The 16,237-nt window shown below is 39.7% G+C and overlaps 1 protein-coding gene across 5 annotated transcripts in view; it reads right to left on the reverse strand.

Moving 5' to 3' along the window:
* Positions 1–16,237, reverse strand: part of LOC126475985 (protein abrupt-like) — a 270,298-nt gene that overhangs the window by 207,563 nt on the left and 46,498 nt on the right. For all 5 annotated transcript variants that reach the window (XM_050103511.1, XM_050103507.1, XM_050103510.1 and 2 more), the window contains exon 4: positions 7,956–8,156. In XM_050103511.1, coding sequence (XP_049959468.1) covers positions 7,956–8,156 — 201 coding nt within the window. The remainder of the gene's footprint in view (positions 1–7,955; positions 8,157–16,237) is intronic.

Consider the following 16,237-nt stretch of genomic DNA (forward strand, 5'->3'; position numbering starts at 1 on the left):
AGGGTAAGGAGTCATTCCAATCCCAGGAGCGGAAAGACTTACCTTAGGGGGAAAAAAGGACAGGTATACACTCGCACACACACCCATATCCATCCACACATACACAGATAGGTGTGTGTGTGTATGTGCGGATGGATATGGGTGTGTGTGCGCGAGTGTATACCTGTCCTTTTTTCCCCCTAAGGTAAGTCTTTCCGCTCCCGGGATTGGAATGACTCCTTACCCTCTCCCTTAAAACCCACATCCTTTCAGGACCGATGACCATCGCAGTCTGGTCCCTTTAATCCCACAAACCAACCAACCAACCACATCTTTCGTCTTTCCCTCTCCTTCCCTCTTTCCTGATGAAGCAACCGTTGGTTGCGAAAGCTTGAATTTTGTGTGTATGTTTGTGTGTCTATCGACCTGCCAGCGCTTTTGTTTGGTAAGTCACATCATCTTTGTTTTTAGATATATTTTTCCCACGTGGAATGTTTCCCTCTATTGTATCTAAATTATCCACATATGGCGCATGCTATCTTTCCAAATAAGGTTCGAAAAGTGTTGTCACAATATTATTGCCTGTAATTCCCAAGTAGTCTTCACTGACTACTATGTCACACTTTGTGCCAGTATAAACTAAAAAGTCAAGTAAAAAAAAAAAAACCTGTTTCACAACCACACAGAATAAACATTTTAATACCAGAATGACTTCTAGATGGAATGCACATTTGAAACCTAAGTGTCCCTTGAAAAATGGGGGACTTTGTAATGATGAAACATTTGGAATGTTGGAATTGAGTGAGTGCTGTCCTAAACTCCCCCCCCCCCCCCCCCCCCCCCCCCCCCAGATATAAAACAGCTTGAGCAGGAATATTGTTATTGTGGGAATGCAACACTCAGAGTAACAATAAATATCTGTCATGAGACATTAACCCACTATTAGTGTTCTGAGAGACCAATATTCAGAATGTTTTAGGTTTATAAATCTTGTCCTGAGAAGACGTACTGTCAGGAAATACATTTCTGCTAGGCACATATCTTTCCAGGCCTTCAAACAGCTTTTATCACAAAGAGAGTACTGCAAACAGCGTAGTAACTGTTAGTCTCATCTACAGTAATCGAGACAAACTCCTCTGTGAATAACTTCTAAAAAACTTGAAGTGCACTAGTGTTTTTCTGGAAGTGTATAAGTCACACCTGAATGCATTGTATCAACATCGATAACCCGGGGCTTTGGCTCCATCTTGTACCACAGAAATTTGTCCTCAAACTTTTCTTTCTTCCCTGGTGGCATGTCATCTTCACCTTCATTATCGCTGCAGTTGTACTTCTGGAAGGCAAAGGTATGCAATGACAAAACTGACTTTCCAACACTTGAGAAGTCAAAGAATAAGAATCAAGAGGCACAGTGTCCTCAGTTTCAGACGAAAAGGAGGAGGTTCACTCTCACTACCACTTTCCATGTGAATATGTTCTACTTTTTGTCAGACAGCATGTACTTACTTATTTCCAAACACAATGCAACAATAGAAAGCAAGGCAAAAGGCCCATACACTACCATTTCTGCCATATGAATCACATCAAGGAAGCACTAGTAATCCTATCCACTAAATCCTATCTAAAAGTGACATCATGCTGCCACATTGCTAGTATTTAGCACAAAAACTTCAAAATGTACAGATCTGACATTAATACTCCTAGTACGCTTAGCTCCTGTGGCATATATACATTGTTACCACTCGAGGCACAGCCATTATATAAGTCATCAGCAGTTAAAGGGTTAATGTTAAAAGGGAGTGCCTACATGGTGTGCCAAAGGGTACTTTACAACTTCAACGCCCTATAACTTGACTTGTAATTGACTTGAAGAAAAAAATAGTCAGTCTGATGCACCAACTAAAAAAGTTTTATATGTAAGGTAATCAATAAATGTTTTGCCTTTCCAGGTGACAAGAGCAACATATATTAAAAGAAATCTATGTTATTGCAGCGTGGCAGGAGCACCATAAATGAAGTGAAGACTGGAGTCCGTACTGGACAAGACGCATGGTGCGGCTTGGTTTATTGAAACGAAGTCAGACACACAAGTTCAGAGAAAGTTCAGGATGCAATACAGGAAACCACCACCCTCTCAGTCATCCATAAGAGAACGGCACAGGAACTTCATGCAAACAGGGAGCGTGGATTTGAAGCACTATGTAATTGTGACAAAGATACGAAGAGAATTCAACATGTTTTCCAATATTCACCACATAAGCCTGTTCATAAGACATCAAAAGAACTGTGAATCCTTTGTACGACAGAGCAACAGATACTCAAAAAGTGTACAAACTGCAGTAGTTACAAGAAATCAAACCAGATGAATACTGCAGTAATGGCCTTGCAAGATGTTGCTAATTTGATTTTACAGTTTTGCAATATGATTTTGCAGTTGTGCATGATTTCTGACATTCAGCAAACTATGCCTTTTACAGTTTGATTCATGCCACCGAGAGCAATGTTTATTAACTATTGAAGAGAGTACAGTGGGTATTTCTACCGATCAGCTGATAGGAGGTTCAACTGATACATCTGGCTACTGCATTCTATGGCTTGTGGCTAATTCTAATGGAAATGACATGGCTTGAGGCTAATGGTAATGTAAATGAATGACTGTGCCACGGTGCTGTTAATTGAACTCACTTCACTAAATGGTAGCTTTTATTAGTCAATCTGGCATGTTCTGCTTGTTCTATGTTTCTTCCATGAGCTACCTTGGATAGTACACTTTACATGGCAGTTGAACAGAGCAGTTTTTGCACTGTTTGCTATCAACTTTACTATTAAGTAACCTCTCGCAAGAGTGAAAAGAAGCTGAGTGTCAGATTCAAAGATGTAACACTGGTTTTACTGAGAGAAATGGTAACTTTGATGACAGCCCTGAGAGCAGGAAAGACAGGAAATGTGGAAAGTGAACTATCTGATAAAAGAGCAAAATTACAACAGTCACCTGAATCTATTTTTGTGTATAGAAGTTCATGTCACAGTCTTTTGTCTACTGTTAATAGGAATGGAACAAATCTGCCACTGACAAATTGTTGTGCATGTTTTGTTGATGAACTATGTGCAAAGTATTAAACAAACAAACTTATACCCGCATCAGAACACAGCTTCTCATTCCCCGTCAGGAGTAGGATCAAGTGCTCACAGTTAGCAAGATACAATGGAATCGGAATATTTATACTCCTGGTGATTTTCTACAAGCCAGAAATAAACCGTACTTGTCTAAGAGGAGTCGCCTGCCACATCTTTAGAAAACTTATGAGTAAAGGAGGTTTTACCTTTTTGATGAAGTTCTTACACTATACTTCCTACGACCCTCAGTCACAGTGAAAAGAAAACATTTCATGTGCTAAAAATCATGATCTGAGATGTAAATTCAGATCTAGTGACTTTTTTCCAGTGTAGGTGATTTAGCATCATCCAGTTTTATGAAATATGTTAAGAGCTGCTCTAGAGATGCCTGGGATTTTATTACTTGCATTGGAAAGTGCACAAATTATGGTAGCCACTAAGCTAAAGAGAAAATAGCTTCGAAAAATGTTTCTGGGTTTGCATTAGATTTGCTCTGAAAAGTCACCGTAACAATTAAAACATTATATATAGTCCAAATCTGGCCAAGAGACTAACGAGGAGAAATACTGATGTCAGCAGACTGCAGCAGCACAGACAGGACTTTGATGAATGAAATACTCATGAAAAGAAGAATACATAACAATCTACAGTTGCAAACAGATAATGACAAAACAAAAGGACAAAAGAGACATTGTAATGATCTACATGTTCCACAACTCTGCATTTGTAGAGGCATATTCACAGAACAAGTTATGCAAAAGTGATATGATGATGTGGATTATCCAACAAATATGAGAGAGATGGACAAGAGTGATTTCCATTAGCAGTAATAGTATTTGTTCTGGAGTGAAATGAAAAAGTACTATCACAAGCTTCTTCACTATTAACTGGACATTGCACACTTTTATGTACACATTATATTGTACAACATGATGGTGAAAATTCAGAATGGAATTAATCACTGGTCTCAGTGACCAGTTAACTGCATCTCTTTACTACAAATATCAAAATCTGAAATATCATCTTCAAATACAAAAAGTGCGTAGCCTCACAGTATGACATTTTTTAGACTTTTTGAAAAAGCATGTAACAGAAAAGACCAAAAAGAGTGTGTAATATAACTGGATTGATAAAAAAGCTACTCTCAAGCAACAGCAAGAGAAAACACAAAAAAGTTACGGAAATTTGCAAACTTTTCGAGCCAGTAGCTCCTACTTCTGGGAGAAGGGTTGAAAGCGAAGGAAGTGGAATGAAGAAACAGGACTGACGAGGTATAGAAAATGTGGAGAGTTACAGAAAAGTCACCCAGAACCCTGCATAGGGGGAGGCTTGCCGGAAGAGTTGAGAAGGAAAGGCTGGCACATTTCCATAACTTTTATATGCATCTTTTCCTCTGGCAACACTCTGAATAGATTTTTTATCCATCCACTTATGTTATATTTTCAAAAACTGGTTTTTTTGGTCAACAAGAGTGTATGGAATATATTGAAGGAAAAGCATGAATTTTATATTAGAACAGATATAATTATCTCTTTCACTGAAATTTGAGGTAGTTCATCCGAAGTGAATTATGCTACAGTACTTTGAGCAATGTAGCTTGCCTGCATAGTTTTATACTCACCGTGGTTTACTATTTGTCAACATGTTGTGCAGTTCATTACTGAAGGCATGATAAACTGTCCTGTCACTGCCACTATGTACTGATGACTATGTAGTTGAGCTAAAAGCTTGTGACGTAAGCAACATTGCTCAAAACATTATAACACTGTTCCTTCAATTAGTCACAAGCGTAGGTACTTGTAATAGTGTACAAGACTCTCAGCAGTGTTTGAAATAGGGCTACTGAAAATATGTTGTTCCATCCACATCAGCAAATAACTTGTGATAAAGTCAAATTAAATGGTTATGAACTGCGATGTTGCAGATTGTGACACACCTTCTTTCAAAACATTTCATTAAAAAATAACTGTTTTAGTCTTGTATGCCCCAGAAATGACATCAATCAAGGGAAGAATGGAAATCAAAGAGACAGAAAAACAAGAGAGGAAAATAATGAGAAAGGTCTATAGGCCAGTTCAGAAAGAGTGGATCTGGATAAAGAGACTGACAAAAGAACTGTATAAATGAAGACAACTAGAAACAACAGGAGGAGGAGGCAAAAGTTCCATGGACATGAACACAGGGTGAACAAAGAGACAATGACAAACAAGATTTTTAACATAGTGATGACTAATACAGTGAAAACCTGCTGTGTAAAGGAAACAGTGAAAGACCTCAAGGAAATAAACATCTCCTCAGAAAACATGACAGGCAGTTATTCCATGAGGTGACAAAATTCATGGGATTCAGGATAATACTTTTGGCCTGCTTGGTATATGACACGGCATGGACTCAACAAGTTATGGGAAGTTCTCTGCGGAAATATTGAGCCATGCTGCATCTGTAGCAGTTCACAACTGTGAATGTGCATGAACTTACCTCTCAATTATGTCCCATAAAAATCTGATGGGATTCATGCTGGGTGATCTGGCTGGCCAAATCATTCACTCGAACCGTCCAGAATGTTCTTCAAACCAATCATGAACAATTGTGGCCAGGTGACATAGCACTGTTATCCATAAAAATTCCATTGCTGGTTAGGAACATGAAGTCAATGAATGGCTCCAAATGGGCTCCATGTAGCCAAACACAACCATTTCCAGTCAATGATTCGTTCCATCGGACCAGTGGACCCAGTTCATTCCACGTAAACACAGTCCACACCATAATGGCGCTACCACCACCTTGCAGAGTGCCTAGAAGATAACTGGGGTCCATGGCTTTGTGGAGTTTGCAGCAGTTCTAACCATACCATCAGCTCTTACCCACTCAGACAGGGTCTCAGCTGACCAGGCCACAGTTTCCCAGTCATCTAGGGTCCACTCAATATGGGCATGAGCCATGAGCCCAGGAGAGGCATTGCAGGCAACGTTGTGCTGTTAGCAAAGGCACTCACGTTGCTCGTCTGCCACCATAACCCATGAACACCAAATTTTGCCACACTGTGCTAAGGGATATGTTTGTCGTACATCACACAATGATTTCTGTGGTTACTTTGGGCAGTGTTGCTTGTCTGCTGGCACGAACAACTCTAAACAAAAACCGCTGCTATAGGCCATTACATGAAGGCTATCGACCACTGTATTGTCTGTGGTAAGAGGTAATGCCTGAAAAGTGGCATTCTTGGCACACTCTTGACACTGTGGATCTGGCTCCAACTACCATTCCACATTCAATGCCTGTTAATTCTGCCGTGTAGTCATAATGATACTGGAAACCTTTTCACATGAATCACTGGGAGTATAAATGACAACTCTGCCATGCACTGCCCTTTTATATTTCATGTATGTGATACCGCCACTATCTGTATATGTGCATATGCCACCTAATGACTTGTCACATCAGCGTAAAGGCAGGTTATAAAATCAGAAAACAAAATTTTGAGCAAGTGTCCAGTGAGAAACAGGACAGAAGAGAGGAAGATGAAACTCGGTGAATATGTGAGAGGTTTTTGGGAAGAAAGAATAAAGAGCTGGAAGAAAAAGGCCATAAAAACTGATTGTATTTTATTGCTCTCTTTGAGGGGCGACTTACGATGCTGCTGCTGCTGCTGCTGCTGCTGCTGATGATGATGATGATGATGATGATGATGATGATGGTAACAACGATAATAACAATAATACACAGAAACTGGTCTCAAATGTAGTCAGTATGCTAAGAAGCATTAATGCATTCAAACATTAGAAAATGACTACAGAGCAAACAAATATATTTTAGGGCATGTAGAGGTGACACCTTGTTGAGATACATATTCCACAATTATGTGGCATCCAAAAGATTAGCGTGTTGTAAGTTATCTGAGTGTCTCCACCTGATGTGGCCATATCATAAACGCTAACAATGGAAGGAGTAAATATAACTAATCGCCACATAGTTCAGATGTTAAATGGTTGACAAGGATGTATACGAGGTTGAAGACATCATTCAGCTTTTGGATATCAAATCCTGTGCCGATCTGTCATATGTTGAAAAACATGCATTCACACAGAAATACACGGCTAGTGTCCCAGGTGACTACATTGTCTGTACAAAGTAACTTGAATGGGGTGAGGGGTTGTGGCACATGGAGTGAGTGGGATGAGAAAGGCATGAGAGAGGGGTGGAGGGAAAATGTAGATGGACAGAGAGAGAGAGAGAGAGAGAGAGAGAGAGAGAGAGAGAGAGAGAGAGAGAGAGAGCTCTGAAGGACGGCAATGTCCAAAGCTTGGCAACTTTTTCAGTCTCATTTATGTGCTTATCAATTGCAAACTGCCTTAACTGTACGGTGATTAGTTACCTTCACTCTTTGCATTATCTTTATTCCACACAACATTTTCCATTATCATGTTCATATCACAAATGTACAATATGAATATTAACATAAAAACATTGGCTTGCTCCAGTGATTCCACTCCACTTTACTTCACCGTAACTCACAATAGCAGTTTACTCATTGCCAGCATTTCAGTTACTTCATAATGAAACAAGTTGACTTGTATGGAATATCGAAAACTTCTGAAAAGCCTATGTTTTCAGAGGTTCATATGAAACTTATTATGTTCTCCACTATACTGTGGCCAGTTTACTGATTAGACATTGTTATTCATTTTAATTCTCTCTATGACATTTTACTTCTATATGGAAATTTTCGTCACAGACAAATTCAGTAGACTTTGTTATTTTCCACTTAAAACAGAAGGTGATTTCATTGTGTAACTATGAAAGTGTATAATTTTCTTTATATCATTAAAAAAAGTCAGCCAACAAAGGCACATACACACCTCAACAATATCTGGAGCTTCTCTCTTGATATTTGCTGGATCTGGTGCTGTACATGGGCGTTTGGCAGGAGGAGATGGGGAGGCAGGAGGGCTTAGGCTCAGGATATCATCTTCTTCTGGAGCTCCTGCTATAGGTGACATCGGAATGCCACTGCGTGTACCACGCCGGCTGTGTCCAGTATCTGATGTTGCTCCATCAAACTAGAAAAGAAAAAACAAATGATAAGCAGAAAAAAAGTCACCCTACATTAAAAAACAAAGAAAGTAGATGGACTTATTAAAACTGCTGGCGGTAAAAAGCCTAACAGCATAAAAAATAGTACACATGACATGTGCCTTTTGGAAACTGAGATTATTCCTTCTGATGCTCCATCAAAGTAAAATAAAAGCAGGCAAAATAGTGGTACTATTGGAAAGCAAGCAAAGTGCCTCTGTAGATCCATCAGACGGATGTTTTTCTGTTCATTTATATCACAAAAGTTACACAAATCTCAATGTATTTCATAATTCTCCATTCATATTGTTTTATTTTTATGCCAAGGAAACTGTCAAGCTTCACTTTTGTTTCGTCACTTTCTTGTTATAAACTGTTAGAAAAAACAACTAAAAATTAAGCCATCAAAGAAGTTCACTGCCACATAGACTCCCTTTTCACAACGATTTGCAATAAAAAAAAACAGGGTCTGCCTTTGAAAACCCAATTTCTTTATGACTCACAGAAAATGTTTGTTACAGCAATAAAGTGTTTACTTAAGTTGACAAAGGCTCATTTTTGGCACACACTTCTTCAAAACCTTCTGGTTGTTACATATTTACACTGTCCAGTCACATTAATGTAAGCACCTGTAAAAAGCCTGAATAACCATCTTTTGCAGCAAAGACCACTGCAAGATGTACAGGAAGAGTGTCAATGAGGTTCTGGAAAGTACCGACTACACTGCAGTGGCCAGCTGTGCTAGGCTTCTTGGCTTAGGATCCCTGGCACGAACAGTCCGATCAACGTGGTCCCACTCTTGATTGGGTTTAAATCCAGGGACTGTGGTGGCCATAAGGGTATGGCAAACTTATCCTGGTGCTCTTCGAACTATGCATGTACACTGTGTGACATGTTACATGTCCTGCTGGCAGATGTCAACATGCAGAAGAAAAATAAATTGCATGTAGGAGTGGACATGGCCCCAGGGATAGATGCATACTTTATGTTGCTCCACTGTGCATTCCAGAATAACGAGATCACCCAGGAAATGTCATGAAACCATTCACCAGACCGTAACACTCCTTCCTCCAACCTCAACCCTTCTGACAACACTTGAAGGGTATTTTGCTTTCAGACTTTTCACACCCTATACACTAATGGCCAACTGTCAATCTGTCACCTGAGAAGGGCACCAGTCGTCACTCAGTGGACATCCATTTGCAGTACTAGCATGTAAATTCCAGTCTTTGTTGCTGACAAACAGCAGTCAGCATGGGTGTATGAACCAGGTGCCTGATGCAGAAGCCCATACACAGCAACACTGCTGAACGGTTGTTGACGAGACATTGTTGGTAGCCCCTTGGTTTATCTGGGCAGTGAGTTGCTAAACAGTTACACACATCTCTGCAGCCATCATTCATCCATGTCATCTACGGCTTGCGATGCACCACAGTCATCTCAGCAGCAGTTTTGCATGGCGCCATTTTGCCATGCACAGTATACTTTTTAAAGTGGCACATGAACAGTTTACAAACTTCACTGTTTCAAAAGTGCTTCCACATTTCGGATGTCACAAAAATCGCTCTGTTTCCCCATTATGACAATGACTGAACTGTTTTCCACATCTTCCCAACATGCTTTACATATGCTCCACTGCTAGTGCTGCCACTTGCCATCTGTGATTGTTTACTGCATGCTGACATCTAACATAGGCAGCGGCAACATTAATGTGGCTGCACCATGTAGTTAAGCTTCAAATATTTAACTCTAAAAAATTATATTTACATGAAGATTTTGAAGGATCAACATCTCAGAAAGCTTCATTTAATGAACTTCAAATAGCACTGAATTGAGCTTTAAGTTAAAGTACTTCCTATAAGCTGCAGCTTTTTGATGAACAACCCAATGACACTGCAATACTCTGAAATTCTTATGATCCTGAAGTCCTGCGTTCAATCCCAGATAGGGATGGGGATTTTCCCTCATTCCATTTCCTCCGTGACAATCACAGCACCACACACACACTGCTATCAAATCAGTAGCAGAATCTTTCCTGGGGGAAGGTCAACAGTCCAGTCACAAGCTTATATCACATACTTTACACTGAAATTACCTTTAATAGCTACAGCCTCATCTTCCTGAAACCATGTCACATCTAAAACCAATGTCTCTGCAGTGGTGAGATGAAGAAATTGTTATTCATGGACACATACCACACAAAACTGACACCTGCAGGCCAGCAGTTGTCCCTGTTAATTCTGTCCAGTAATGTTGTGCACAAATTGCAACCACTCACTTTATCTGTCAGTTTTAACTGTTGAGCCACTTGCAGTTTATAAGGATGAAATTTTAAAAACTGTTTCTTCATCCTCTGCAAAGACTTGCAAGGGCTTTATAATGTTCTGCAATGGTGATGGACAAACTGCTGGGAGTTTTGTTGCAGAGCTGTATGAACTCATCAGATATTTTCCGGCATTCGAATTACCTCTTCAGCTCCATCATGTTTCACACTGGTTACAGAACCTGTCTCACCCCACTGTTTTATCCACCTGGATATTGTTCTTCTGTCTGGAACATGAAAATACTGGTCTCCTCCACCTCAAATTGGACAGCCACAGTACTCTGCCACAACAGAATTCCTCCACTGCCTCAGTATGCACTTGCACTGGCCAACATTCCATACTGAACTGAATGGCATACTATGTGTGTCTCATCAGACATATTATATGGTGCGAGCATGTCTACATCTTAGGACAGTAGCCAACAAAGTGTACCATTTCAGTGACTCGCCCTGTATTATTTACCTCCATCACATTTAGATATTTAAAAATGTATCCTCTGCTCTGAGCTTCATTTAGAACTTGCTCAAGTTCATCATACACTTACTTGTTTCAAAAAGAAAATTCCGCAGAACTCACTGAAATAGGATTTAAAACATATTACGAAACAAACAATTGCGGGCAAAAGTTTACGAGAGGTTGTCCAATATGTTAATACCTGTTACAATAAATCACGGGAATTCAGAAGGCAGATTATGGGCAGCCAAGGTCATACTAATGAGACAATTTTCTTTTGATTGTAGGAAAAATAAATGTTTGTTACTAATGGGAAAACAATTTCTTGAGTTGCTAGCAGTCTGAATGTAATAAAATCATAATCTAATCTCCCCCCCCCCCCTCCAAAATAAACAAACACTTAGGAAATGATTTGGGTGAAGGTCACAGTTAAAGCAGGCTCAGACATGGTAATTGGATTTCTCTATAGGCCCCCTGGCTCAGCAGCTGCTGTGGCTGAGCACCTGAAGGATGATTTGGAAAATATTTCGAGTAGATTTCCCCACCATGTTATAGTTCTGGGTGGAGATTTTAATTCGCCGGGTATAGACAAGGAGACTCAAACGTTCATAATGGTTGGCAGGGACAAAGAATCAAGTGAAATTTTTTAAAGTGCTTTATCTGAAAACTACCTTGAGCAGTTAAACAGAGAACCAACTCGTGGCGATAACATGTTAGACCTTCTGGTGACAAACAGACCCGAACTATTTGAAACAGTTAACGCAGAACAGGGAATCAGCGATCATAAAGCTGTTACGGCGTCGATGATTTCAGCCGTAAAAAGAAATATTAAAAAAGGTAGGAACATTTTTCTGTTCAGTAAAAGTGACAAAAAGCAGATTACAGAGTACCTGACGGCTCAACACAAAAGTTTTGTCTCAAGTACAGATAGTGTTGAGGATCAGTGGACAAAGTTCAAAACCATCGTACAATATGCGTTAGATGAGTATGTGCCAAGCAAGATCGTAAGAGATGGAAAAGAGCCACCGTGGTACAACGACCGAGTTAGAAAACTGCTGCGGAAGCAAAGGGAACTTCACAGCAAACATAAACATAGCCAAAGCCTTGCAGACAAACAAAAATTACGCGAAGCGAAATGTAGTGTGAGAAGGGCTATGCGAGAGGCGTTCAATGAATTCAAAAGTAAAGTTCTATGTACTGACTTGGCAGAAAATCCTAAGTAATTTCGGTCTTGTGTCAAAACAGTAGGTGGATCAAAACAAAATGTCCAACCACTCTGTGACCAAAATGGTACTGAAACAGAGGATGACAGATTAAAGGCCAAAATATTAAATGTCTTTTTCCAAAGCTGTTTCACAGAGGAAGACTGCACTGTAGTTCCTTCTCTAGATTGTCGCACAGATGACAAAATGGTAGATATCGAAATAGACGACAGAGGGATAGAGAAACAATTAAAATCACTCAAAAGAGGAAAGGCCGCTGGACCTGATGGGATACCAGTTCGATTTTACACAGAGTACGCGAAGGAACTTGCCCCCCTTCTTGCAGCGGTGTACCGTAGGTATCTAGAAGAGCGTAGCGTTCCAAAGGATTGGAAAAGGGCACAGGTCATCCCCGTTTTCAAGAAGGGACATCGAACAGATGTGCAGAACTATAGACCTATATCTCTAACGTTGATCAGTTGTAGAATTTTGGAACACGTATTATGTTCGAGTATAATGACTTTTCTGGATACTAGAAATCTACTCTGTAGGAATCAGCATGGGTTTCAAAAAAGACGGTCATGTGAAACCCAGCTCGCGCTATTCGTCCACGAGACTTAGAGGGCCATAGACACGGGTTCACAGGTAGATGCCGTGTTTCTTGACTTCTGCAAGGCGTTTGATAAAGTTCCCCACAGTCGTTTAATGAACAAAGTAAGAGCATATGGACTATCAGACCAATTGTGTGATTGGATTGAAGAGTTCCTAGATAACAGAACGCAGCATGTCACTCTTAATGGAGAGATGTCTTCCGAAGTAAGAGTGATTTCAGGTGTGCCACAGGGGAGTGTCATAGGACCGTTTCTATTCACAATATACACAAATGACCTAGTGGATGACATCGGAAGTTCACTAAGGCTTTTTGCAAATGATGCTGTGGTGTATCGAGAGGTTGTAACAATGGACAATTGTACTGAAATGCAGGAGGATCTGCAGCGAATTGACGCATGGTGCAGGGAATGGCAATTGAATCTCAACGTAGACAAGTGTAATGTGCTGCGAATACATAGAAAGATAGATTTAGCTACAAAATAGCAGGTCAGCAACTGGAAGCAGTTAATTCCATAAATTATCTGGGAGTACGCATTAAGAGTGATTTAAAATGGAATGATCATATGAAGTTGATTGTCGGTAAAGCAGATACCAGACAGATTCACTGGAAGAATCCTAAGGAAATGCAATCCGAAAACAAAGGAGGTAGGTTACAGTACGCTTGTTCGCCCACTGCTTGAATACTGCTCAGCAGTGTGGGATCCGTACCAGATAGGGTTGATAGAAGAGATAGAGAAGATCCAACGGAGAGCGGCGCGCTTCGTTACAGGATCATTTAGTAATCGTGAAAGCATTACGGAGATGATAGATAAACTCCAGTGGAAGACTCTGCAGGAGAGACGCTCAGTAGCTCGGTACGGGCTTTTGTTAAAGTTTCGAGAACACACCTTCACCGAAGAGTCAAGCAGTATATTGCTCCCTCCTACGCATATCTCGCGAAGAGACCATGAGGATAAAATCAGAGAGATTAGAGCCCACACAGAAGCATACCGACAATCCTTCTTTCCACGTACAATACGAGACTGGAATAGAAGGGAGAACCGATAGAGGTACTCAGGGTACCCTCCACCACACACCGTCAGGTGGCTTGCGGAGTATGGATGTAGATGTAGATGTAGTTGGTGAGGTGTTACACGAAATGTGAGCTACACTTCATGGAAAACAGTGCATGGGGACTAGAAGTGTGAGTGAGTCCCATACTGCTAATCACCTTAAAATATATTACTGTGTCAGGCTGCACACACCTGTAGGACTGTAGGAGGGGACTAAGGACACTTAGATGACGATATTGTAAACAGCTATTGTCGGCACCTTATAAGTCACTTCCAATATCACTTATGCTTACATTATTACTTTTGCTCTCAGTGGAACTGGCTTGTACACTTGTCAATTGTTTGTTCAACTAAAAGATAATCCTCTTTAAACTCATAACACAAAACCATTCTTTTTCTATTTTAATTATACCATACAAGATGAAAGTAATATTCTTCTTCTGTAAATAGTGTTTCATTGTAGCACAGAGTAGATGGAGTGAACTTAAATTTGGATGGTACAGAGATGACCTACGATTTGATAGCTCATATTTGGCATGGGTAACATCAATTTTAAATGTTCTGAATCTTCTTCTGCTTATTTAAGAAAAGAGCACAGTTCTGCTTTGTATGCAACTTCATGAAATTAATTATTTCGTCATTCTGAGAGTAAAAGTTAGGCGATGGATTATCTTCAATACTATGAAAAGCAAAATCACAAATTCTCACCCTGTACTTGATTATTAATAATTCATTTGGTATGAACACCTAGCACCACCAGCATTCACAATGACAGTTCATTTTACCTTTGAAAGTGGTGCATGATGCCTTTGTTCTTATCAGCACTAGAAGAACATGCAGTTCATAATGAGTTCACGTAAGTCTTGTTAAAATACATAATAGACCTCCCATTCTTTCCATACTTATTTCAAATATTGCAGCCATAATTTGAAAGCATATTCCTTTCTCATAAATAATTTCAGCTTTTCTGCCATTTTTCCCCATCTGTACCTCTATTTGCCAATAATCTTTCGTGGAGCCTACCTAAAAAATTTATCTTCCGTTTCAAAACTGGAAGCTTTGTTCTCAACAAAGGGTATTCATCATTCATACCATGGAAATATACTGTCCAATGAATCAACCAAGGTTCCACTGCAGCTTCTTCTGAGAAAGTTTTATTTCACACTGAAAATGATCCAGATTCTTTGTTAAATCCTATGGCCCTCCCTCACACAGTATTTGTTTTTCAGTATGACTCAACACGTTTAAAACAAATAGGCCAATTTAGATCAGACACCTACTTCATAAGCTTGCATACACAACTCTATGTTTTCTTAATCAAGGTTAGAGATGCTCTGTGAATGCAAAGGCAGTCACCACAGGTCTGAATAAGCTCCTTCCCCATCATACAAAACCAGCACAAGGCAATGTGTATGTTGACTGAGCTAGCTGAAATCACAGTTTATGTTATAACCTGCAGACTATACCACAACACAAGGACGACCCATAGTAATCATTACTCAGAATAATTATACAAATTCATTTAATTAAGCTTTGCTCATGGCAAATACAGCTAGCAACTCCATACCTAACATACAATTCAGGATACACTGCACACCAGTCCTTAAAACAAACAAGATTTCAGAATCATATTTGTTGGCTTCAAAAACTCATAAGCAAACTGTAACCTTTCAATCTAACTTTGACCTCAGGCTCTGCTGCAGATTAGTCTGTCACCACAACCATGATTTTGTATTTCAAACAGAACTCATCAATAAATGTTTCAATATAATAAATGTGTGAAAAGTACTATAATGGAAAATCCAGGATGGAATGTAACAAAATTATGAAAAGGAAAGTTGCCACTCACCATATTGGGGAGATGCTGAGTTGCAGATATGCACAACGAAAAGACTGTCACAAATAATGCTTTCGGGCCGCAAGGCCTTTGTCAAAAATAGACGGCACACACACACACACACACACACACACACACACACACACACACACACACACACACGTCATTTATTTTTGATGATGGCCTTATGGGCCGAAAGCTTTATCTGTAAACAATAACATAATACATTCTTTTAGCCCTATAGGTTGACAGCTATTCTCTTGGAAATATTTTTTAATCATACGATTTACTTGTGTCAATGTGCTTGCAAGTTTATATGTACCAGACACATTAAGTAAATATAGCATTTCTACTCACAATTTTGGCTGAACAGTAGTGCTTCAGAACTGTCCACTGACCTAGTCGTTTGCATTTATTAGATGAAACATTTTCTTTGGTTTGGCACGTTTAACTTGAATTTTTCTTCCAGTGGACTGAACAAGAGTTGTAGTTGTCCTATTTTGTTCCCGCAGTTCAATAATACAGCGTGTATCATTGAATAAATTAAAACTCCATTTTTCCTATGTTATTATGTTCCAAAGATTTTTA

The sequence above is a fragment of the Schistocerca serialis genome, chromosome 1, assembly GCF_023864345.2.
Source record: "Schistocerca serialis cubense isolate TAMUIC-IGC-003099 chromosome 1, iqSchSeri2.2, whole genome shotgun sequence".
Taxonomy (NCBI): domain Eukaryota; kingdom Metazoa; phylum Arthropoda; class Insecta; order Orthoptera; family Acrididae; genus Schistocerca; species Schistocerca serialis.